Raw genomic sequence first — 26610 nt, 5'->3', positions numbered from 1 at the left:
CCCCCTGTGGCCAAGCGGAAGTGTACTCGTATCTATTAGTGCAGAGGCATTCATTCGCTCGATAATGCGCTTTAATTCGGGTACCGCGGACAGAAAATCCACCGGAATGCACGCAGATTTGCACCGCGGCAGTCGTGCGTCTCGGTGTGGAGACGCAGCAGCAATGCGGAAGTGAGTTTTGTCTCGCCGGTTCTCCGCAGCGCCGAGGCGAATGGGCTGTAGGCACGGGGAAACAACCTCTGGAAAAACACACATTCCGCTCTGCGCCGTTTCAGTTTGAACCGGTTGGTTGAAATTGTTTCACTCATACAGCTATTAAAAGGGGTGGAAATAGTTAATTTCGGAACAAGAATCACATTCATTGGGCTATTATTATTATTATTATTTTTTTTTATTTTTTTCCAGACACTGGCTTGGGTGCAGTAAGAAGATCCGACAGGGGCCAGGAGCTACATGTGACACACTTCTGTGAATTATTAAATCTCTCTGCGACGAACAGAACTACATCAAGCAAAAAAAATAAATAAAAAAATAAAAAAATTACAAATGGAGGACTGGGAATGAGCATGCGTATGGTGGGAAACGAAGAGCTGTGCGCTGCGGCCGCAGTAGAGGCGACGCTGTGCTGAACGAGCGGCCCGGAGAGTCATGCGGCGGTGGGGGAGGATCGGAGCAGGGAGCTCGCAGCGCACTTCACGTTTCGCAATAACTTTAATGCCTCGTAGCACAGGGCTCTAACATGTCAACAGACCAAGGGGCTAAAAAAACAACAACTTGGCACACGGAAAGTGGTGTCTTCTCCTAGTGCGGCAACTAATCAGTTCTCAACTTTTTGCCAATTTGATTGGAGCGAGAGTAAACCCACAAGCTCGAGGACCCGAGGCTGATGTCTATTAGCACGTTCATTTAACTGGATTTAACTACACCGAAAGGTAGACTGACCGAGTGCGCGCGCGCGCGCCGTGCGATGATTCAGTTTTGTTAACGCCGAATAATCGGTGCCAAATCGACGCGACGCGCTCATGACTTTCCACTGATCCCCCCACAAATGGCGTCGTTCCCCGATTCTGACGTGCAGACGTGTCCGCTGTGCAAGGAGCTGTGTGGCTCCTCTGCTCCGATCTCCTCCAGTTCATCTACCTCTTCGTCGTCATCGCAGACCTCCAACTCGTCTACTACCTCGTCCACGCGAAGGCTGCACGTCCTGCCGTGCCTGCACGCCTTCTGCAGGTCGTGCCTGGAGAGCCTAAGGAGCAACGGAGACCCCCTGAAGCTCCGCTGTCCCACTTGCGACCAAAAAGTCCCCATGTCCGAGTCGGGCTTGGATGCGCTGCCCTCGTCCAATTTCCTGTTTAGCAACTTGCTGGACGTGGTGGTGTCCACCGAGGACCAGGGCACGAGCGGCTGCATCGGGAGCGGGGGTCTTCTCCGGGCGCAGCACGTGCTTTCGGAGCCGCAGTGCAGCTCGTGCGACGAAGGAAACTGCGCGAGCTCGCACTGCCTCGACTGCCAGGAGTACCTGTGCGACAACTGCGTGCGCGCGCACCAGCGCGTCCGTCTCACCAAAGACCACTTTATCGAGAGCCTGGCGGAGAACCTGCACGTGCCGGGACGCACCGGGGGCCACGGCGCGCCGCTTAGCCTCTCGCAGGCGTTTCACAATTTCTCCCTGCTTCCGGTGTTCCAGGACCGAGTGGACTACTGTCAGCAGCACGACAACGCGGTGAGTTCTCGAAACAGGCAACATTCATGCTGCAATCATTTATCCTTAAAGACTAAATGTTCTGGTCCTAGTCTCTACTACATTGTTTACATCCCCTCACACACACACACACACACACACACACACCTCTAACCACGCGCGTGTCTCAGCTCATCGAAATTCCTCTTCATTCTATTCACTACTCAAGTGAGCATCCATGATTTAATAGTACATCATATTTGCCCAATCTTTTGCTTTTCAGATTCACACACTTGCAGCGAAGTTCTTCCATTTGGTGACCAAGGTCTAACCAGTGCACATGATGTACAGTCACATTTAACTTTTAAAGATGTCTGGTAGAAATATTATCGGAACTAACATGTGGAGGCTGAAATGTCCTCTCATTATTACATAAATATTGTACAATCAATATCAAGTCTGACCATGTAAGTTTGTGGTTAATGAGCTTTTTTTTGTATTAAAAATGGTACAGCTCTGTCAAAATAGACAACAGACTTGTTGGGGGGGCAATGTATAGAAAGATGTATAGGACCACTATCAGGAAATCAATACTACTGAGCACATATGTACTGTATACTTTAATACTGTCTCGCTCCAACATACGTTATTATATACCCACTTTTACATATGTTGTACAATACACCTCTCGCATTGTCTCCCACAATTTCAGCGTGGTAGTTTCTCTTTTTAAATGTTTTATCAGTTATAAACCTGATTTTTCCAATTTAATTGAAGGCTTGCTGTAAGGATCAGTTAAATCATGCAAACTTCAGATTACATTTTTAATGAGTTGTAAATGTTTTTAAATAGATATGCTTGTATGAAGAAATAGATCTAATTGTAAATTTCTCTGCTCATTTTTGTAGCTAAATTAGTCATTTTTTCTAATACAATATTTATTTATTTTTTTTACAATTATGCACCCAACACCTATTTTAGTGCAATGTCAATGTTGGTGTTTTAAGACCAAACCTGCATTTTGTGATACATAAAGTACATCGTGTATACGTTATTTTGAATATTTTTTGGTCAGACCGCCCACCCCTATAGCTTGAACCTTGCTGCTAAGAGTCTGTATGTTCTAATATGTTTTAACTCTCATTGCATTAGTGCCCTTGAGCAAATACCTTAAGGCAGTGACTTTGGTTGATTTCTGATTTGGATATTAAGTATTCTGTTGTGTGACATCCCTGGTTTGAATTGAGTTGAGTTTATTTCTTTGTAGTTATCAGACAGAACTGAAATCTTCAACAGAAATGATTGAAAGAACATGTCTTCTCTATAAAGAGGTGGGAAATGTCCATTGCAGGATATTATGAAAAGTATAGGTAATATAGAACGGTTTCTAACACAAAAGTATAATGGTGCTTTTTAGCAATGCAGTTGATGTGTGTTTTGTTTGTGCCAGTGTGACATCAGAGCAGTGTGATTATGTACTATATTGTGTGTTGATCCAGAATCTTTTAAGAGAAAATCGTGACTCATCTAAGAATTAGATATTTGCCCGGTCACTTTTAGGTTTTGAACCACCACAATTCAGGCTGTTTCATATTTTTCTAATCAATCACACCAGGTAATGGTCTTGCCCCCAGGCTTCTCGGAGCATTTGAGCTAATTATCAGCTAATTATCATGCTCTTGGGCTTATTGGAACATAAAACAAAACACAAAAATGTGACGGTTATGTGGTCTGAGCACTCGTAATTATAAACCACAATCAATTGTAGTTGATGAACAGATAAAGGTGAAGGAATATAAAATATAGAATTAATCTCACGGGGGCATTATGTAGGACCGATGCACATCTTGATTATTACATTGTAGGAAATGAAGTGTGTGCGCATGAGCAGAGGATAGGTGTGGGTGAAATCTGAAATCATTTCTGTAAACAGTTATGTTTGGTCTCGGTGGAGGAGAAGGAAAGCTATATGTCGGGTTCTTTTCTGCTGCAGTGGTGTGATATTAACTTCCAGAAGCAGTGCAGTTCTCATACTATACTCTCATCCATCTCTCCACACACACACACACACACACACACACACACCACACAATGCTGTTTCCCTTTTCATTATGTTCCTGTTTTGTCCCTTAGTTAAATTGTTTTCAATTTCTGTCCTGTTTAGGATATTACAATTACTGTGATTAATGATGGTGTGATAAAAGTGTATCTGTTATGTAACATTTCCTATGGAACAAAGGCACATTTTCTTGGCCCTGCTTCATTTTCTGGCTGCTCTACTTTATATGCTGGTTTAAGTAATATGAAGATGACAATTAAATAACGAGGTTACCCGTTAAAAAGCTGTAAATGACTGCCCCTTTCCACTTTATTTGACTCGTTTCCTGCATTAGAAGAAACAGAGTTTTATTTTTTTTATGTTGAAGGCGTTAGTGTTTGAAATGTTGCCATAAAGAAAGGAATGTGGTGCTCTGTTTGGGTTTGCTGGTTTAGTGCAGGCTGTAGTCTGTAAGAACGAGCAAAACTGACCATTAACAGCCTTTTACATTCCTACTCTACCAGGGGCCGTGTCTGTGTGCCTCTGTGTGTGCCTCTGTGTGTGCCTCTGTGTGTGCCTCTGTGTGTGTGTGTGTGTGTGTGTGTGTGTGTGTGTGTGTGTGTGTGTGTGTGTGTGTGTGTGTGTGTGTGTGTGTGTGTGTGTGTGTGTTTCTTTTTCTGTCAATGACTTTCTGTGCTATTTTTTTCCAGTAAAGAGTCTAAGTGCGTGAACACCAGGTCAGGGGTCAGCGTTTATTTTATTTTTTTTAAGGAAATAAACTGCCTCCTACCATTGTAGATCAGTTCTGCTTATACAAACACTCAAGCTTATAATGAGATGTGCCTTATAGCTTATTATATAACAGTTAGTTCTGCCCCACTGATCTGATTGGCTGAGCACCGTTTCAAGAGTGTGTACACACTGGTATATTTCACTGTGTGTATTGTGGCACTATTCTGTGTTCACTGTGTAAAGTAATTTAAAACCACTGCTAATGTGAAGTTTGCGTCATTTTTAGAAGACATGGTGAAGAATAACTTTCAGGAATTTAATTCGGTCTTTAAATGGGAGTGCTCATTAGAGGAAGGTGGAAAAGAAGAATAGAATACCCATTCCACTGGAAGCATTTATAAAGAGATTGTACAAATCAGTGTAAGGTAGATAGCAAGGAGTCCAGTGTCATGTATAGTGAGCATGGTTTCTTTTTGGCTAGTACAGAAAAAAAATGTAATTGGTCATATTGTGTCTGACATATTAATTTCTTGGTTAATTAAAAAAAAAAAAAAAAAAAAAAAAAGCAAATCTTGTTTTTTACCTTTTAAACAGGGTTTTTTTGCTATTTAAAAAAGCTATATATGTGACTGTGTAATAAATAAAATGTAATATTTGAGTTTGTTACTAAAAAAGATTATTGGCCTAGTCATCATTTCTATAGTTAAGGGATTACGTCATAAAAATGAAATTACATACAAATAAACATAAAATTACATAAAATTGGGACACATTCAATGAAATAAAAGAAAGTAAATGAATGAAAATGTGAGTACATAAGTATATAAACTTTCTCCCACACGGTTCATCAGAATAATAAATGTTAGCACCTGGGGGTGCATTGTAGGTTACTAGTTTGTGTTCAGATCTCTTGTGTTGTTCTGTTCTCCTTTCAGAGCTTCAGTTGTTGGTGTTAGTCAATAAAACAGACAATGAGGCAAACAAAAAAAAGATCTTCGTATTTTTATAGCCTTTCGGAGGTTGATGTGACCTGGACATGATTTCAGATTGACCCTCTGATTTATTATTCATTATTGCAAGAGCACCATCATAAAATCACTTATTTGAACAAGGCATGGAGGGATTTAACTGCTGTGTCATAATGATTATCTCTTGGATGATATGTATAAATTTTTTTACTGTAGATTGTGTATATTCATGCCAAGTTTGCTATTTGATTTGTCCTTTTGCGAATAAATAGTTGTGTATATTTTTGCAGGGTAACTTGTGTACTGTTAATGTCATTGTTTAAGTCACTCAGGCAGATAATATGCTGTGTCATGAGAGATATATTATTGACAGTGAAGTACAATATACACGTTACAGGGCATTTTTCTCAGCTAGTCTGTTGAATTATTGAGTCCGATTCATTCTCTGATGAATGTTTTAACGAATTAGCTAATAAAAGCCAGCTAGCTTGTACTTTTGTCTCTGTGTGATGTCGAGCTCCAGATCCTCGTGAGACATCGCACTGGGTGAATACGTTTACTCCACACAAACGGTGATAACAGAGCCATATAAACCCCACAGCTTTGAGAAGATTCAAAAATGTGTTTGACTTTTAAGCACGGTTGTGCTCATGGTGAGCGAGAGCAAACAAAGTTTGCACGCATTGTCTCTCACTGCTTGCCAAACAGATGTGTTATCGCATGTGATGCTTGTTTGTCCATTTGCTTCAGCTTCATGCTTAAAGGTAATGTATTGTGAGCTCAATTTACACCTCTGACCAGTTGACTGTTGTCTCACTAAGTGTTGTAGTCCGATGTAAAGCGTTCTTTGTTTTTTTCCGAATAAATAAATTACTTACTTTGACTTGCTTTGAGTTTATTTTGCCTGGCTTTGGGGTTGAACGCTTATAAAAAGAGCACAAGTTAGGACAGGCTTTAATCTGATTTTTCCTCCTCACAGGATAGTTTAAATTGGCTGTTGCCCAAGTCAGATTCTGACATGACAAGCAGAGAGGATATTAAATTAAAAAACACGCAAATATTGAGGACTACAAGCTATGTTTTTGCCTCATGTAGGACATTTAGCTGGAACATTTTGTACAGTTCAGACAGAATGCCCTGTTATTACAATATGTGCATATTATGGACCACATTCAGATTACAAAGGGCACTGCATAGCAGCTAACATAATATTAGAGAATTAGCTCTTCATTAGTGAAACGTAATCATGACTAGGGCCTGTGTTCCAGCAAGCAAGTGCAGGTGTTTTTTCTACAATCAGATATTGAACGAAGTACGTGGCCTGTGTGTCTGAAACATCTTGTTTTGCTAGTCTACTGTTCAAGCCTGAAGGAAGGGATGGGTAAGTAGCGAGACAGATGCCAGATTGTTAACTTGCAGTCTTTTGGCCTGGCTCAGCAAGAGGTTTATGACAGAGGGGTAGATTGCAGATAATCTTTAATCTTTCAGCTAACCTCTCTGCTCTGGATGATGAAGTTTCAGCTTCTGTTTTGTTGTGGTTAGACCAAAGCAAACCGGTTATAATGAGGGAAGGCAAAATAATTTTTTTTTAGGTGTGACTGTTCATAGTGTTTTTTTTTTTGTTTTTTTTTGTAAGACGCCTAATAAATTTTTTAACTCCGGCAGTAAACCTGGAAGTGTGACTATTACATTCTAATCCGTGGTCTGACTAAGAGATCAGTGCACGGTCAGAGTACCAAATTAATAAAAACAGTAAGATGATACTAATTTAAACAATTGCTAATGGTTAACCTACTGATAAATACACCGCAATCTTATTTCCCTGAGGGAATGAGGACACGTTATTGTATATCATTATTACTCTCAATAAAAGTCCAAAATGTGATTATGAACACGTGTCAGCAAAAAGTGCTGAAATATAAGAAGTAGCCTCACACCCTCTGTACTGCCATCCAAGGAAGCAGCAAAGCAACCACCGACTACAGTGTGCCACACAAGACATTTTCTTTAGAGAGAATGCTACAAAACAACAACTTGACAAGCGATATTTGGCTGGATAGTTTCTAGACTCTATGTAAAATAGGTCTGATGCACTGCAGCAACAAATCCAAGCAACTGGCTCCAGTAATTCCTCAGACCTTTCCTATGCTGTGTTTGTGTGGTAAATCACTCCCTTTGTTAGGTATTTTATTGAAAAATTTCTGCAAGGACAGATACACGATAGATTTTTGACATTGCTGTTCACGCAGTACTGCAGCATAGATGGCATTAAGCACATGATATACAAACAACAAAACATAGAGATCATGGCAGAAATTTCATCATGCTAAATATAAGCTTAGGATATCTATTACTGTGAGAGATTACCAATCATTTGTGCTGTCAGTCTTAGTTGTTTGGGCACTCTTTAACTTGATCTTATGGTTGTTGTGAGATCTCTTCATGGCAAGGCTCCGGTTTCTGGCAGGGGGTTGTGTAAAAGCCATCCTGAAAAGCCTTTGAGCATGCCTTTTATGACCCCATTCTAGTGACTCCATTTCCCGGTGCTGCTCGTTTTTTTTTTTTAAACCATTTTCACGTGCATTCCTCTTTGATACAGAATCTGGCAGACCATACTTTAAACAAACCAAACTCTGAAAGAACCAAGAACCTAATCTGTCTGGTATGAGAGTATTTTCCTGAAAGGGTTTTCTCTGGTGGAGGTGGTCTTTGGAGAGGAATGTGAAATGGTCAACACATTGAGGGCGACCCTGTAGATTGATCTCTATAGACACACTAGGATAGATCGTACTTCTGCCTGTCAAGCTTTTCATTTCATATTAGTTTGAAAATGTAAGAAATAAATGTATTGGTTAACATGGCTGCAGATATGTCGCACTTATAGGTGGACGTAAAAAAAATATTTAAAGGCAATTCCTATGAATTTTTAGCCATTTGGATTTTATTAGTTTTAATATTTCCCAGTCTCGGAAGCCAGGCCTCTGGCTTAGTCATAGAGTCTGGTGTGTTTCATGTATAAATGTCGCCAACAACTGCATGCTTTCACAGGAAGAGGCAATTTGGTCAACATGGGAAATGACTAACCACAGCCCTTTTCCCGCAGCTCTTCAGCAAACACGTGAGATTATCTCATTTATTAATCAGTGCTTCAAATGGATCTCTTTAATTCCTTTAAAATTCTGGATTTTTGTAGGAATCCCAATCTCAATCTATATAAGATAATCACTATCCCGTAGAGCAATGTGTATGACTCTTGAGACTGATTTATCATTGTGTGAACGTTGTTTTTTTATTGTTTATTTAAAAAGTTTTTTAGATGTCATGTTCTTCGAGATATTGTCTCCTTAGCCATCAGGCCTACGTTTGCAGTAAACATCTTTTATGCATTAAATAGAGAATAGAAATTCAATAGAAATCAGGATACAAAATGGTGATAAAGTAGGAGGTAAAGTCATGACAAGTTTCACCAGAACCCTGCATAATGTTTCTGATTATCTTGCTTCACATAGTCCGCAAGCCAATTGTTTAACTGGAAAATACACATGTTGTGGCAAAGCGGTTTAAAAAGTTGAAGTAACTGGAGGAAGTGACTGAGAAATGAATGGTAGCAGTTTTGGGGAATGTCTTGAACAATTCTGCCTGTATGTTATACTGTTGTCAGGATTCACAGTGGGAAAGCTTCCCAGCCTACTATTTTGCCTTTGCCCCTCAGAATAGATGATGGGACAGAATGTCAACTTACATTTTATTTGTTTTATCATTTACTTGCAATACATCATTAAATATTTGCTTGGTTTTGTTGACTGCTTATTCTTTTAACAAAAATGTAACGTATAAACATGCCAATGTTACTGCAGTTTGTTTAGTTTGTGGACTGATGTGTATGTGTAAATATGTGCAGAATGTGTAATTAGATTAATTTATTTTCTTGTCTATGTTCTGAGTTCTTCAGCTACTGTAGTGTAGTTTTTCGCTAGGGGAATGAATGAAGTACATCAGTGTGTCTCTGTCAGTAAACTCACATTCTACAATCCGGCTGTGGGAAGAAAAAAAAACACTGTTCTGCTAAAATGCATTCTGTTCACTTGTAGATTTTCAGTCCAGTTTTAGATTAAGTCTGGGTAAAATCAGGTTTCTCTCTTGATTTTTGAATGAAGCTCAAGAAAAAGTGGAATGCAGCTGGAGAAAGCAGCCTGTAGCCGTTGGGTGTGTAGAGCTGCACACACAAACACATGTGTGCACATGCTGGAACTCTTGTGCCAGCAAACCAGCTGACTTTGTTTGGCCTCTTATGAACAGCCAATGAAGTCATGTAAGTGGGTAGCCTCCTCCCTGTGTGTGTGTGTGTCAGTGTGTGTGTGTCAGTGTGTGTGTGTCAGTGTGTGTGTGTCAGAGAGAGAGAAAGACAGTGTGTAAATATGTGCGTGCAAGAGGGAAAGAGTGTCTGTTTTCAATTCAGAGGATTTCCTCTGCTTTCTGATCTCATAGTTCAATAGTTTGCACTGAACAGGGTTTGATCTAATGCATTTGAATTCAATAAGTTATGGCAAAAGTAACCCTTGAGCCTGCAGCCTCCCAGACAAAGTGTTTGTATACTCAGGCATTGTAAATTAGCCATATTGAAGCAGCAGGGGAGTTTCCACCTGCCGCCATCATTACTAACGGATTCGTGTAGCTTTTTCCAATAGTGTCTGCTAAGTTGCAGAGACACGAGCAAGATTGACAACAAGCAAGAATGACAGCCGAATGTTCAGTATTTTTTGTGTGCTCATTCGCTAAGCTAATTAGCCAATCTGATTCTCAAACTCTGCATGCAGAATTATCCAAGAAACAGCTGATGCCACCCGACCAGAGCCAACGGCTGCCTTAAGGTGTGGAGTAGTGTTTGCTGGAAAGAGAGCATTAATGGTGTGGTTTGCCACAGAACTTCTGCAGAATAGCCTTTCATATTTACTTAAAGAACGTGCTGCTTCTGTCAGTATTTATTAAAATGAAAAAATCTTAGATACTTTTAAATGCTTTGAGTTACATAAAAGGTCAACCTTGATCCAACCCTGTTGTAACTCTACAGGACACCAGAAACAATGCTGTTGTTTACTAGTGTTACATGTTTGTTTTGAGAATAAACTGGCATAGTGCAACTGGCATGCTGAATGTATAGCAATTACCTGGTCATCGGAGGACATAATGTGGAGGTGCCAGGTTTAATATATATCAAATGCTACAGGAAACCAACAAAATAAACTTACTACATAATAGAGGGGTGCATTAGGATCCATAACCTTGCAGCACCAAACCAATTAATGTTGTAGGATTGTTCAGAAAAGCCACATTCATTAACATTAGTGTTTATATAGTGTTCACATGGATCACACATTTACTGTTTTTTTCATAATTAATAACTGCTTTGACTTGTTCAGACTCATAGCACTTTAGATTTTTTTAATAAACATTTTTGCTAAAAAAAGAAAAAAAATACTAAATTTGATTTATATATTTTATAAGTATTATAGGCAGATGCAAAAGTTAATAAATGCAGTAGTGGATAGAAAAGATTAGAATTCCTTTAGTAAGTGGGTGGAAACGGATAAAAAAAAATAGTGGGACACACACACACACACACACACACACACACACACACACACATCCTGTTTTGCTTACATTGAAAACCTGTTTCACATATCAGCAGCACCCTATTGCTCCTCATTCAGGCTTGTCCTCAATAGCTTTTTTATTCTAGTCTGTTGGCTTTTATTCCTTTTTGATTTTTGGTCGAGGTGGGGTGGGGTTCCATAGCTGGACTTCATCCTGGAAGTAATGGACCTAGGTGTCTGGATAGATCACCAATCTGACTGGCTATATTTTCTGCCAGCATGTACAGAATGGGTTTATCACCTATAGATTTATGAGATATTTACGCATAGACCATATGCACTATATACATTATGTAGGCTCTATCATCATGTGTCTTTAGTTTGTTGGAATGTCTCCCAGACTCTCTTTCCATCCTCAAAGTATGAGGGGATTTCCTCTATCAGGAACTCTAGACCAGAGCCAAGACTACTATTCCCTCATCCTGGCTTTTGGCCTTTAAGCTGCTCGCTACTGCTCAAGAGACAGTAATATAGCACAAGATTTGCAGTGCATAAAGTGCTTGAAGACATTGTGTAGCATTGTAACACAACCCTCCTGTTCCACTTTTTTTTGTCTGGGCTGTCAGAATACGTCTGTGAAACCTCTACAGCTGGAGAGTCCTTCGAACACAGAGAGGGCTGTTGGTTCTGTCTTGGCTTGTCATGTTAGGTCTGTCAGAAAGGCTCTGCACTACATCAGTAATGCTCTTTTAGTTTTCCCATGACAGAAAAAGTACTCATCCAGTTACTGCTTTCAGGAGGGCTGTTTGTAGAATGTAAGCTCTTCTTGTTACAATGTGTAATACAATAATAATGACACCATTTGTAAAACATACATAACCTATAGTCAAAGCCCAAATACGTAAAGCCCCACATCCAAAGTTCTACATTTTAAAGCAGACATTGTGTAGTTAGATAGTTGGCTTTCCACTAGTAGATAAATCAATCAAAGGCAAATCGACCTTCAGATGATCATTAATACAAGCAGGTCGTGTAAAATGTTTAAAACTATACACCATGTCCTGTAAAAGCTACACACTTGCTAGCAAAGATTCCATCTCCAGCTTACCTGTACAATTCAAAGCTAAACAATACGCCACTGATTAGTTATATAACTTGTAACAACCTTAGACTGTATTTTGTAAATGCACAAAGCTGACAAATTCAAGATCCACTTGTCCATTTTGATGGAAATAGCTCTGCAATCCACAGTAATTGAGAGCTCAGTGAATGACTTGAGTATGAAAAGAAAATATGACGTGGCCTTCTGAGTCAGCAGATCTCGATCCAGTTGAGCACCAGTGGTAGATTGTGAACTGCCGTGGCAGACTTTAATAGCATCATCAAAACACCAACTGAGGGTAGTGCAGTACGTTTGTACTGATAAGGTTTGGGTCACCACAACCTACCAAAACACTATCGCTATCCTTTTCTCTGTCTTTTCCTTCAACTAATCTTTTATAAAATCTTTGCAAGTAATGAATTGATCAATAATTCAAATAGTGGTATCTTCATTAAGATTACAATAATCAGCTTATTCCCTTTTTAGTTTGTAAGGTGATTAGCACGTCTTTATAGCACTGTATAACATGTCTAAATGAAATTAACATTTGCGTTTGTGTGCTCCTTTTTTTTATGTTTGCCTTTTAGAGCACTAAAAATCAGGGTTGAGTAAAACTGGCCTTGAGAAACTGAAAGTAGGAACATATAAACATAACTAGGCACACCTTCATTTACTCCACTATTAACATGGCATAAGAGTTAAAAGGAGCTGCACACAATGTAGATATTCACATTCCCACATTCCTACTCCTAATGTACTGCTCCTGCATGTGTTTATAGTTGTATGACCTTGTACTTTTTATTTAGTATTTAAAATTGATCCACACGCCTTTTTTTAAAGAATGATTGAAAATGTCAAAATAGAGGTGTTTTAAAGCATTTTGATTCAGTTTCAGTTTTATTTGTATAGGACTTTTAGTAATACTGTTTGTGAGAAGGCAGCTTTACAGAAATACACAACTATGGGAATGTCAGAGGCTACAGCGGCAGGCAAAAATCCTCTTGGAAAACATTAGGATGAATCTTTATATAAAGAGTATACTTATAATCGTTATAATATATAATACTTATAATAGTTATAATCTGAATAAATCCTGGGATGAACACGTGATCTTTTTAATGATCACAGCAACAGTTTAGGTACAAGAGATTAAAGCATGCATGTGATATTATATCCTGTGTAAGAGAGAGGGTTTGGACAAAAACATTTTTTGGGAAAGTGCACAACTTGAGTGTAGACCCCTGCACAGTAGCAGGAGATAATTCACAAGTGCAGAGGCACCAAGTAGGATGATGAAATGGGCAGGTCTGAAGTGTGACAGGACGCAGAGCAGTAGATCCGTGTCCAGATCAAGCGCCTGCATCATGTCAGACAGAACAGATTATTAGGTCTGCTCTAATTCTACACTGTTTTAAAAGGGGGTACTTATGAAGGTAACACAGACCATGTACTCCCCACTGTCCGTAAGCCTGAGTGAACCTGATCTCTCTGTGTGTCTGTGAACCCCAGATCTGCACCTTTTTAGTTTTACACACAAGTGAAAATCAAAACGTAGTTCACAAATATGGTATTTATTGAAACACTAGATATTACAATTTATGTATGTATGTAGTAGAACAGCTAAGAAATAGTCTTTGAATGTTCGCATTAAAATGTTTGACAATCTATACATTATTCGGCTCCAATTTTATTAGGGATCAAATACATCAGTTATGTTTTAAAGGTTCCACGTGTTTTATTTATATCAACAGTCATGATGTAAATTCTTTTATTTCAATTTACTAAATCTGTGGGAAAATTGCATTTATAAACATGAAGCTACAGAATCAAACTTTTTCTATAGTCTTGGATCCATTCACACATTGAAGCCCTTATGCGCGTTCACATACCTCGCATGGAGGCTTCAATGCATCACATGCTTTTGTGTTTATGCTAAAAAAAATCGTACACCACTTTCTCTGATCTAACATGGATTTCTGTAAAGAGTACATATTGTTCAGGTCCCCGTGAATTTATTTTCCATTTAATGGCTTAAATACATTTTAATGGGTATCTTATCATCTCAGAGAAAAACCTGTGTAATACAAATGTTCTATCTAGCTTCTTCAGGGGGACTATGCTTACTGCAGGGAACCCTGGAAATCTCTGTTTAATTAGTGTTAGGATTGTGGACAAGATCATTATATTTAGGGTTCATATGGGTGTCCGTTTTCATATTCTAACACTAAACAATATTTAGCTCTTGCTTCCCAAAAGTTCCATTTGAAAAGGCAGAAAAAGTCCCTCCATAGCTGTCATGGCTACACGTGGTGTGAAGATCTGTATGGCTCTGGATGGGTGAAAGAGCTTAGACGAGTAAGTGAGAGAGACAAAGAGAGGGAACATGAATGCTTTGGTTAAGATTTATATTGACTAAGAGATTATTGGCTTTGCTGTATGGTTGAAAGGGTCAGCTAAAAATGAAAGTCGCTTCAGGATGTAAATAAAATACATATGTCTGTGTGTAAGTATATAAGTGCAGTTCAGCAGAATGCACATCACTAACATTACTCTAATTTCTATTCATTCTGCTCTATATTCTAATTTCCCTGTCATTTTTGTACACTGTTTAGATTTGGTGCTGGCTATTAGGGGCTGTGTATTGTTATTCAGTATTTAAATGAGGTCTATTCTCTAGCAGCGTAGCTTGGTGCTTTTGTGGCCTCCCTTTGTCTTTCATGTTGTATTGTTCTGAGGCTTTGTTATGGCTTCACCCAGACGAACAGTAATTCAGGATTTGTTAGACATCCCATTCCAAGATTTTCCTGCTTTCTGTTTCCTTCCAGAAGGCTTTTTTCCCCCCTCACTATATACTTCCACATGAACTCTGTACACATTGCCACAGTGAGGCCATCTGGTCCGCAGGGAGAGGGCTAACATTTACGAGCAGGTAACTTGAGTGCAATCACAGCTCTAAGTTTACTGGCAGCTGCTCCAGCTTGCAGACAGTGGAGACGTAATTAGCGTTTGATCAGGCCTTTGGTAAAGATATTGCAGGCAAATGCAAGCATGTAGAGAGCTCTTTAGAAAATGTTGTATAGGAGAGTGAAATATAGGTGAATGTGAGTGGTTCTGCAATTGAAACGCAGATATTGGTTTTGTTTTGGGAAAAGATTATGCATTTGTCATCTAAGTAAAAATTTCTTGGATTTGTGTTTTTTTTTTTTTTTTTTTTTTTGCATGTTTGTCCAGGGGGAAAATAACTAAAGTCTTTGATGGGTACTGTCTAATTTTTTGATGGATGGACATTCCTTGAAGAACAATGAAATAATTCTTAAAAGGCGTGTGTGAATGGCAGGACAATGGGTCTTGAGCAATCCATCACCAGGCTGTCAGGACACAGGAAACTGAGAGCAGGAATGACTTTGTTTTGAGCTTGAAAGAAGTTAGACCTCCCCTTTGTGGCACATCACACACACTCTGAGCTCTGATAAGCTCAATCTGTTTTGCACAGCAGCCCTTCCACCAGCAGGACATTATGCGTGTATAATTTGATAAGATAGTTAGATATTTGGTTGCATATTTATTGATTTGTTTATTTATTTATCAAGGCAACCTTGTGGTATCACTGACCTAACAACAGAATCTAAAAAAGACAAAAAATCTTTTTACCTTTGTGACCCCCTCATAGAAATCCGTTTCATTTCAGTGTGTCCCCTGTTGTGAGTAAATTTTGTGATTGTTGTGATGATAATTTGTCCCTGTCTTCTTCTAGGTGCTGCGCTTTTTCTGTGAGAGTTGCTCGGTGCCCATCTGTAGAGAGTGCAGTGTGGGGAGACACGTGGGCCACAGTGTGTCCTACCTTCAGGACGTGCTGCATGACTCCAGAGCGCTCACCATCCAGCTGCTCGCAGATGCACAGCAGGGACGACAGGCCGTGCAGGTTAGTCAGAATTGTTATATTTATTCTTATATGTTCTGCTGTGTTTTATTTTGTCATTTTCGTAATTTCGTCATTTGATTTACTGTATTTGGTGAAAAATCATTTCTGTTTTACTCTTTTGATCTTGATTCCGAGTCAACGTCACTTGTAGCAGAGCACATATTTTTATGCCTTACAGTTAATACTAGCACTGTCTGTGAGTCTTTGATCTATAGACTTAACAGATTTCCCCTCAAAGTGCACCTGCCTTCAATAAAGTGCTTATTTAGAGGTGCATTAGGATCTAAGAGTGACCAGTTAATGTGATTCAAAATACCAGAACAGCAATTAAATAAAGAAACCTAAATCTCTGTTGTGTCTGTGGCCTTAATACTAATAAAACTGTAGAAGTAGAAACTCCGATGTACAGTGTCCTTTGACTTTCAGCTAAAACAACTGAAAACTTGACCTTATTCACCAAATAGAGGAATTGCTTAGATGTGTCATCCAGCCCTCCTGTTTTCTATTCATTTATTCATTTTCGGCAACTACTTTATCCTGGTCGGGTTGGTGGTGAATCCTACTGTAGTTACACTAAGCATGAGATCGGCATGTATACACCCTGCCAGGGCACCATAAACATCTCACATAAGGGCAATTTCAAGTAGCCATTTTGTTTAGAAATTACAAAGTAATAAAAACAACAAAAAAAACAATGGAGCAGTGTTGTTCTTTTAGCAGGCTGTTGACCCAACCCCCATTCATCTCTTCTCTTTTCCCTTCTGGCCCTGAATAAAGCAGTGCTGAGCATCCTGCCTGCCTATATTCACTGCACAGGACGGATCATTAGCCCAGCATAGTGAAAATGTTTCTATCACTCAGGCTTTTGCTACAAAAAAAGGCCCATCAGGGGGTTGAGAGGTAGGGGGTGGGCCGCTCCCCAAAGGAAAACTGTTCATGTGGTGTGTGGTGACACTGAGCAGAGCTGATCGGCAGGAAGAGCCAGCAGAGAGAATTTAAAAGTGAAAGACTAAACAGAGTGATTCAATTTGAATGCCGGTGCCCCTCTGCAGCGTCTCTCTGGTTCACTGAGCTGCCTTACACACCGCATAACGCCTAAAAATTGTGCGGGGTAATGTAATATAGCAGTTTCAAAACTTTTAATAAAAAAAGTGCACTGCTTTTGCTAATGCACAGATGATCGACTGACCGATTTTTGTTTTATTTGTTAGCTGGAAACCCATACTGGAAAACATGTATAGTGGTTCTGCTGTTCATAGTAATGCCCTTTAAGTCTGACTTCCTCGTTGTTAAAACTTTATCAACTTCAGTCATCACCCTGCAGCTTAGAGCAGAGAGGCCAGTGTGCAGCTGCATGTGGTCAATTGGCCTGTTATATTTCGTCTTAATCCTATTACTACATGGTGTTAAATAGGAAGCCTCTACGTGTTTATGGACTTGAAAGCTCCTGAAGTGTTTTAAACCATATTGAAATTGCTTTGACCATGAAGAGCCTGGGCCACCACAAACCCCACTGTGACTAAATCAGCACTATTTAATCCCATTTTCCGGCTTTATGCAATTCAGTTTGCAGACGCGTCTCCCACCTGATATAAAGTAGCAGTCGGGGGTCTCTAAAACTGTTTACTTGCAACGTGGAAAACGTGGGAGGTGTAAATGTTGTTTACTAATGCTTAAGTATGAAAGAGGCTTGTTTAGGACTCTTGCAGTGATGTGGAGTGTTGTGTGGGTAATTTATTTGTTTGTTTATTTATTTATTTATTTGCATGTCCACCAATGAATTGGATTAATGACCCAGTGTAGGAACTATGGACTGATATATTATTTTTAATAAATGTACGTGTGAATGTATAATGTTCAGAAACTGGGGAGATTTTTTTTTCCTTACAGCTATTTTACATAATTATCATAAAACACTTAAAAGGCATGAAGGCCTTGGGCACCTTGAATGTAAAATGTGGAGATAAGTGAAAGTGCGTATTTATATTTTTGAATAATTTATTCGGAAGTGTGATTGAGGTCACAGTTGGTGGGCAGAGCACGAGTTGTTCAGATCGCCATCCAAGAGCATTGTACTGTTTAGACAGGGGTCAAGAGTCATGATGCTGCAATTTTCTCCGCTGTGCAACATCACAAAGGGAGCCCTCATGCTTTCGAACATGTTTACTGGAAGTGTGTGCATGTGGAAGATATTAATATTGTGAATGTTTTGACTAAGATAAAGCAGTTGCTGCTTATTTATTGGTTATATTTATTTATTTATATTTAACATCATGGAACGGTGCTTTGATTATGTATGCATTTGGGTTTGATTTTTGTCCTTGTTCTTTTAGCTTTTTTTTTTTTTTTTTTTTTTTTTTTTTTGGAAGTTTACAGTTTAAGTATCATCTCTGAATTTAATAATTTAAACACACAGTATGGGTATTATTACCAGGTAATTATTCAAAGAATATAATTGTAATAAGTGATCTATCATTAGAAGTTTATACATTGTTATATGTGCTATAGACCCATTTTAAATTTTAAACCATTTGACTAAATATTTTTTACAGCTGAGCATTGAGAAAGTGCAAGCCATTGCTGAGCAGGTGGAACTGAAGGCGAAGGTGGTGCAGTCTGAGGTGAAGACCACCACGCTGCGTCACAAGAAAGCCCTGGAGGAGCGTGAGTGTGAGCTGCTGTGGAAGGTAAACAGGCACTCGGTATTAACACTCTCTAGAGAACACCGATCACATAACCATTAGCATTAGCATCATTGGGTTTATTTACTTAACTGAAATTCTGCCTTGCCATTAAGGTTACATTGGGGCCTGAGCAGAAACTTTTCCTATTCACTTCTTCAATTCTTAGATATTAAGGATAACACCACTCTGTAGGTCAACACATTCTTTGGGCTTTGATACCCTCTTTGAAGACCATGATATTAAATATCATTCATTAAAACCACTGTAACACTATGCTCATGAAGCCATAAATTGATGAATGACAAAGGCATATCATTGGTATTTATAATTATTCCTGAAATAGCAGTAAAGCCTACAGGCACAGTTCACTGGTTCTTTTAGTGCTATTCTTTACATTTCTACAAATTAGTATAGCTGTTTAATCAGCCAATCATGTGGCATCAATACAGTGCGAAAAGAAGTGGTGGATAGTAACAAAGTAAATGTAGTACTGAGTATTGAGGATGTACTGCAGCTTAGAGAGAGAGAGAGAGAGAGAGAGAGAGAGAGAGAGAGAGAGAGAGAGAGAGAATACTATTATACTTCTACTCAAGTGAAAGTTTTTAGGGAGCACTTTTTTCTTTTAATTGAGTAATATTTTTCCTACAGTATCTACTTTTATTTAAGTACATGGTTAATGCATCTTCAGGAGGAGTGGTAGCTCAGTGGTTAAGGTGCTGGGTTACTGATCGGAAGGTTAGGGGTTCAAGCCCTGGTATCGCCAAGCTGCCACTCTTGTGCCCTTGAGCAAGGCCCTATACACTCTGTGCTCCAGAGGTGCTGTATCATGGCCAACCCTGCGCTCTGAGCAAGCTGGGACATGAGAAGAACAAATTTTACTGTGCTGTAATGTATATGTGACAAATAAAGGCTATTCTATTCCATTCTGTTCATTAGGAGCAGAATAAATAAATAGTGTAATCTCTGTGGGTTTGAGCTTTGATATTTTAAAAACCAGTTGCTTGATCTTCTGGGACTTTCACACACAATAGACTGTTGGGTTTTCAAAGAATGGTGCTAAAAACAAAAAACACGGAGTGACTGACAGTTCTGTAAACCTCTTGTAGATAAGATCAGAGGAGGATAACCAGATAAGTAGAACAGCATCTTTTGCATACATAACACACCAAATCTTGATGTGACTGAGCTACAACAGCAGAAAACCTCATCAGGTTTCACTCCTTTTAGACAAGAACAATAATCCGTTCTCATATAGTTCGGATTAGAGTAAAGTTTTCATAGGCACAGAATCACTCAGTTCGGCAGTTGGAAATTCGCTGGCACTTCAGTCTTCAGCTGTCCAGATTTGATTGTTGTTCTTGACCTTGTGCTAGGTAGCTCATCTACATCAAGGATTGATGTGTTGTGTGTCCTGAGATGGTTTTCTGCTTATCGTGGCTGTAAAAATAAACTGAAGCTTTTGACCTGTATCTGATTTTATGCATTGTGCTCTTGCCACATTAAGCTAAATGGATTACACAAATGAGCAGTTTATGCCAACACTAATAATCCCCTTTTTATTTATTGGGGGAAAAAAAGAAATCTAAAATTATGTAGCTTCTGTAAACTTGTTACTTCATAGAACAATAACATACAGTTTTTCCTTTCACATTTCCAACCGTTTCCATTTTCTTCATGTCCTTGTGCAGTTGGAAAAGATCCGCCAGGTGAAAGCCAAGTCCCTGTACCTTCAGGTTGAGAAGCTTCACCAGAACCTCACCAAGCTGGACAGCACCATTGCCACAGTGACAAAGGTCCTGGAGGAAGGGCGCAACATAGACATCCTACTAGCACGTGAGCACATGCTGAATCAGCTGCAGGAGCTTAAAGCACTCCGTTGCATTCTGCAGCCACAGGAAGATGACCGCATCATGTTCACACCTCCAGATCAGGCACTTCTAATCGCCATCCAGTCCATGGGTCTGATAAGCAGTGGGGCCTTTGCATCGGTCACTAAAGCCCATGGGGAAGGTCTCAAGAGAGCTCTGCAAGGAAAATTAGCTTCCTTTACAGTAGTGGCATATGACCATGATGGAGAACCGCGGTTATCTGGTGGAGATGGTGTGTCGGTGGTCTTGATGAGTCCAGAGGGAAACCTCTCTAGTGCTGATGTGTCTGACCACCAAGATGGTACCTACACAGTTAGTTACCTGCCCAAGGGTGAAGGTGAGCATCTTCTTTCTGTGCTTATCTGCAACCAGCACATTGAGGGAAGTCCCTTCAAAGTCATGGTGAAATCTGGACGCAGCTATGGAGGTATTGGTCTGCCTGTTGCATCCTTTGGTGGAGAGGGTGATGGTGATGGACAGCTGTGTCGACCATGGGGAATTTGCGTTGATAAGGAAGGTTATGTGATTGTGGCTGACAGAAGCAACAATCGCATACAGATCTTTAAGCCCTGTGGCACCTTTCACCACAAATTTGGCACTTTGGGCTCAAGACCAGGCCAGTTTGACCGACCCGCTGGGGTTGCCTGTGACAACCAGAGAAGAATCATTGTGGCTGATAAGGACAATCACCGCATCCAAATCTTCACTTTTGATGGCCAGTTTCTCCTCAAGTTTGGTGAAAAGGGAACCAAAAATGGGCAGTTTAACTATCCCTGGGATGTAGCTGTCAATTCAGAGGGGAAGATTCTGGTCTCTGACACGCGCAACCACCGAGTGCAGCTGTTCGGCCCTGATGGTGTGTTTATCAACAAGTATGGTTTTGAAGGCGCTCTTTGGAAGCATTTCGATTCACCTCGAGGAGTCGCCTTCAACCAGGAAGGTCACCTAGTGGTGACTGACTTCAACAATCATCGCCTGCTCGTCATTAGGCCTGACTGCCAGTCTGCCCGCTTTCTCGGCTCTGAAGGAACAGGTAACGGGCAGTTCTTGCGTCCGCAAGGTGTTGCTGTGGACCAGGAGGATCGCATTATTGTGGCCGATTCCCGTAACCATCGTATTCAGGTGTTTGAACCCAATGGCAACTTCTTATGCAAGTTTGGGACTCAGGGTAGTGGCTTCGGGCAGATGGATCGCCCATCAGGTATAGCCGTTACCCCTGACGGAATGATTGTAGCCGTTGACTTCGGAAACAATCGAATCCTCATCTTTTGAACTGGCTTTCAAAGTTGGAAATATATAAAGGAAGTTTAGGTACACAGTTATCAGGAGCAAACGTGGCTGAATGTTGAAAATGTGGCAGTAATGTGTAGATTCTTTTGTACTCATCTATAACTATTTATCCTGATTGTAGTATGATTTGCGCTGCTGGCGGAAGTGTTCATCACGTGCACACGCCATTTATCAAAGAGAAGGAGTAGAGCAAAAAGACTGTTTGCTGGTAGTGTTGCTATTTTGCTCTTGATCTGAGTCTTGAAATCCTTATTTGTTTGATTTGTTACTCAGGGAATTTCCAGCATTCTTGAAACATTTTTCTCGCTCTGCATTATACCTACCTCATCTAGCTTGTGTATGAATGTATTCTCTTGTATGTGCAGCGTCTGTGAAGTTTTATAAAGACGTCTACCTCAGTGGGTTTTTTTTTTTGTTTTGTTTTTTTGTTCTGTCAGAGAACATAACACAAGAAATGAAGCAATGTTTGGTTGATATTTGCACAGTTCGCACAAATTTCTCCTAATTGTTACTGTGCACATAACACAAATAGGACCCCTGAATGTTTGAGTAAAGTACTGCAGTAGACCGGGGCTGCATTTTGGCAGAAACATTTAGAAAATGTTTGGATAAATCTACTGCTTTGTGTTATGTTTTGAAATCGGTTTTCATTTGTCGTACCTCATCTAAACTTCTTACCTCATAACCTAAATGTACCTCTGTGTACAAATGCTTCATTGTACATACCTCACTGTTTTTTTTTTTTTTTTTTTTTTTCCTTTTATTTTATATTTTTCAGTCTCCCAGAATGAATAATGGCTTATAGGATGGCTAGTAAAGCTTTTTGTTTCTTGAATTACTGTTATAGAGATTTAAACCCAGAATCTGAGCAATGCAAGAAACTACTTGCTCCCTTTTCTAAAAATATTTTACAAATGTTATAGAAAAAAAAGAAAAAGAGCAGAGATAGTTGTATGAAGATTTGAATCTTTTTTTGGGACCATTGATAAAATTGAATCGTTGCTTTTTTTTTTTCCTATGAATATTTTGTTTGTTTATTTGTTCATCTAGCACCATTTAAGTTGAAGTGATTAACCGAATGATTGATTGGCACATTGGTTTGCTGACTTGCTGTTGCTGCAAGCTTGGATGTAATCCAAACCCTATAGGATGACATAGTTTACTTTGTAAGAAAAGTTTTTTTTCTGAATGTCTGAACTCTATTTATTGGCCAGGAAAGAGCTCTCAAAGTAGGAGCTGAATTAGATCTTAAAGACCATTTGCTCAGTTAGTAGAACACAGTTTGAAAACATCAATAATCAACTGAGTATGGTCTAAAATAGGAGATTTTTTTTTCCTTTATTGTGGGGGAACCACTTTAATTAATGGTTTTTATGGTTGCCTGCTTCTCCTGAATGTCGATCAAAGAATTTAAAAGCTTTAAAAAAAAAGAGAGCACTGATATCCTGGCATGTTTTTCCTTTGTTTGTTTTAATCTTCAGACAAGTCATGTAATTCTTTCGTTGAAAGAATGTAGTTTCTGCCATATTTTGACGACATGCCCCTTCTAGGGCCTAACTCCCAAAGCCGTTGTGTCAGGTGTAGTTCTTGTTTAGCTTCTTGTCTGGATGGGCATTTTCTGTTTTAAGCTGCTTCTGCAGATAACATTTGAAAGCTCTTTTTTTTTATGGTGTGTGCATGTCTCACATAAACACAAGTACATTCACAATTTTTAATGTTATGCGTCTTTAATTTGATGTTATAGAGGCTTGTGCATTCCATCTTACAGCAGTACATTCATCATTTACAAAAACATAAATAAAAGCACAGCAGCATTTTAGTTGAAAACACCTAGTCCCTTATGTTTGTTTAGTCAGATTTGTTTTTATACAGATCAAGAATCTACAACTTGCCAAATAAGAAAGTGCTTGGGAATGCTTGAAGTGCCAAAACAAAGTGCATGTGGGACACTTGCTCTGAGGCTGCTCATAAGATCAGTTCCTTAGTGTGACTTCACTTCTACAGAGCACCTTTTACACTGCAGTTCCCTATTATGTGTGTCAGCAAGTCATAGTCTAACATAAACTGTGCTGTTGTGTATGACGGGACATATTTTAAAAGCCTTGTTGACCTGCTTGCGCATTGGTCCAGATGCGGTGAAGGACAGTCAGTCAGGGGAGAACCTGATCCCAGACAGTTATACCAAAAAAAAGGAAAGAAAATCGTTGAGTGCGAGGCCTGTCATGAAACATGGACATTGTGAGCATTGGGCAGTAAGGAGAGAATTTGCTGCTTCGAAATCTTCACACTAATTTCAGTATTAATGTCGGCTGTTTGATTTGTGTTTAACGTTTAGCTGCAGCTCTGTCCCCAGAGAACCAAAGAAATCTCTATAAGAGAAACATTTGCATGCTTTAAAAGCCCAAGGTAATTTTATTTGAAATGAGGTGATGAAGAAGAAGCAGACACTTATTATTATTATTATTATTAGTAGTAGTAGTAGTAGTAGTATATACCAAAAAAGATTTTTCTGTGTTGTGGTGAACATCTTTGACTACACGTTTTCTATTGGTCTTTGATGGATAGCTTTACAGAGCAAGGTACTTTGTGTGTGCGGGTGTGTGGGTGTGTGTGTGTAGGGTTGTGGGTGGGTGTGTGTGTGTGATAGAGAGTGAGAGAGAAGGAGGAAGGAGACTAGGAGAACGGTTTAAATTCATATGCCTTAACACTGCTGCATTGTAATACAACTTTCCTTTCCTTTTTTGGAATTTAATCAGACTGGAAACTGCCAAAGAGTTTGCTCTATTATTATTTTTTTTATTATTATTTATTTTATTTTTATTATTGTATTTTTTTTCCTTTGCTCCTCTAATCCCTTGCTGATGATGTCCTCACAGGTTTGATGTAACATTTACAATGCGCTTCACTGAAATGATATGCGAGTAGCAATGTCCCAATAGAGTTGAAATAGCAGTAGTGTTGATTTGTGCTTGAGAAGAACCTTTTGTCATACTGAGGAGCCATGGTGTGTAGAGGTGTAGGCCTCCACTGAGCAGCCACACAGAACTTGATCATCCAGTATCTCATCTATATATTTTTAATGTGTGGTGGTTATTAGGGAATTTAAAGAAATCTAGTTTATATTAGAAGGATAGTTGAACTTCTTAGACAACAAGGTGCCAGAATAATGCAGTAAATGCAGTAAATGAGTGCGCATGTCTTTAAGTTATTAATCAGACTCGAACATTGCCCTTTAGAATGTCTAATCACAGCATACCGTCTCATGCTTGGACTTCTGGCCAGTGTCTCTACGGGTTTCCCACCAGTTGTGGTGTATTCCAGCTTTTGATCTGTTTCCTAATCTTGAAAAGCAGAAGGAATGTGTAAACAGTTCAGAAATGCGTGGTCTTTTTTATGATTGTATTACCTAAGAAGAAGAAAAATCCCCAAAAACTCAGGTAGCTTTATAGAGATTTGATTCAAAGTCAATATTTGTTTCTTACAATTGGATAGTAAATCCTTTGTTAGTACTCAATAGGATTTAGTATCTATTTTTTTGTGTGCATTATTGTATTTATCTACAAAAAAAAAATAAAAAATCTTTGCTGTGTTTAAATTAAACAGGATCCTCTACAGCCAAATTGTACTATTTGTGTTCATTTCCAGACCCAGATTTAGGTAACAAATTAATATTTGGAGAGGAAAAAAAAAAAAGTGTAATTAAATCTGACCAATAGGCACTAACGTGACAATGTGGAGATATTTTTGATAAGTGTAAGATGACATTGCTTACTTTATTGATGAATGATATATTCGGTGTTCAGTATATAACAAATATGAAAATTTTTCCCTCTTCTCAGTATGTTTGTTTAACCATTTATGCTGTAGATTTCATTACACTTACATTACAATCATAACAGCTTTGAATTCCGTGATCACACTTTTGGATGTGGGATAAATAAAAGGGGTCATGTGGAGAGATTGCTGCCTAAACTCAGACCTGCATCAGTTTTACTCTTAAAGATTTAATTATTAGTGTAGGATAAAAAAACAAAAAAACAAACAAAAAAAATTTATTCCAGGTCTTGTGTTTTTAGGTGGTGTATAACATTTTAAAATCCTCCAAGAGGTCCTCTTTCGCTCCTCAAATGGTGTTTCACATTTATACAGTCTCAATCACAGAATACTCCTGGATTTTGGTCTGCTGCTGTACACAGAAGGCTGTATGAATTATATGGTGATCTACAGTATTGTGCTTTTGTCTTTGTTGACTTTAAACATGTTCCTATGCAGATTTTGTTTTTATGTTCAGCTCTTTATGATAAATAAACTTGTTGGGATCCTGAAATTGTGAATGCTGTCTTTTGTTATTCAGTTGGCAGTGCAGTAGAAACCCGTTGTTCGCACTGTTAGTTGGGTGCTGTATTGCCAATTATTTACACACTTTAATTTTCCTAATCTCATCCTCAGTAACAACTGAATCAATGTAAGAATGAATGAATGACACTCTTCACCGTTTCAAATCTAATTTCATCCTTTAACAAATCCCACCATGACCACCAGTGTAGCAGGAGGAACCGGTGTCCCTGCATACCAAAGGGTTAAAGGTCATGGCAGAGCCCCACCCAAAAGGTCAACAAAGCCTAGCTTCAAATTGCAGGATGACCAGAATGACCAAGCAGATGGCCTCTTAAAAAAACTGATTTAAACCACGTTCACACATGCACACATTTTTCAGCTCGCTGCATTTTT

At 39.1% G+C, this 26610-nt stretch overlaps 1 protein-coding gene across 1 annotated transcript; it reads left to right on the top strand.

The window, feature by feature from the left end:
* trim71 (tripartite motif containing 71, E3 ubiquitin protein ligase) lies at nucleotides 1-24080 on the top strand. The gene is made up of 5 exons (XM_083568260.1): nucleotides 1-284; nucleotides 406-1723; nucleotides 15870-16037; nucleotides 18590-18724; nucleotides 20410-24080. The coding sequence occupies exons 2-5, from the start codon at nucleotides 1049-1051 to the stop codon at nucleotides 21859-21861; spliced, it is 2430 nt and encodes an 809-aa protein (XP_083424386.1). The 5' UTR covers nucleotides 1-284; nucleotides 406-1048; the 3' UTR covers nucleotides 21862-24080.
* The last annotated feature ends 2530 nt before the right edge of the window (nucleotides 24081-26610 follow it).

The sequence above is a fragment of the Silurus aristotelis genome, assembly GCF_946808225.1.
Source record: "Silurus aristotelis genome assembly, chromosome: 1".
In the NCBI taxonomy this organism is placed as follows: Eukaryota; Metazoa; Chordata; class Actinopteri; order Siluriformes; family Siluridae; genus Silurus; species Silurus aristotelis.
The sequence above is the reverse complement of the archived record's forward strand: the minus strand, read 5'-3'. Positions and strand labels throughout refer to the sequence as shown.

Bases quoted from the DNA above. Each gene is read 5' to 3' on its own strand.
- trim71 (XM_083568260.1), top strand. From the start codon at position 1,049: ATGGCGTCGTTCCCCGATTCTGACGTGCAGACGTGTCCGCTGTGCAAG. The intron at 16,038-18,589 runs GTTAGTCAGAAT...TATTTTTTACAG, and splicing joins AGGGACGACAGGCCGTGCAG to CTGAGCATTGAGAAAGTGCA. The intron at 18,725-20,409 runs GTAAACAGGCAC...GTCCTTGTGCAG, and splicing joins AGTGTGAGCTGCTGTGGAAG to TTGGAAAAGATCCGCCAGGT.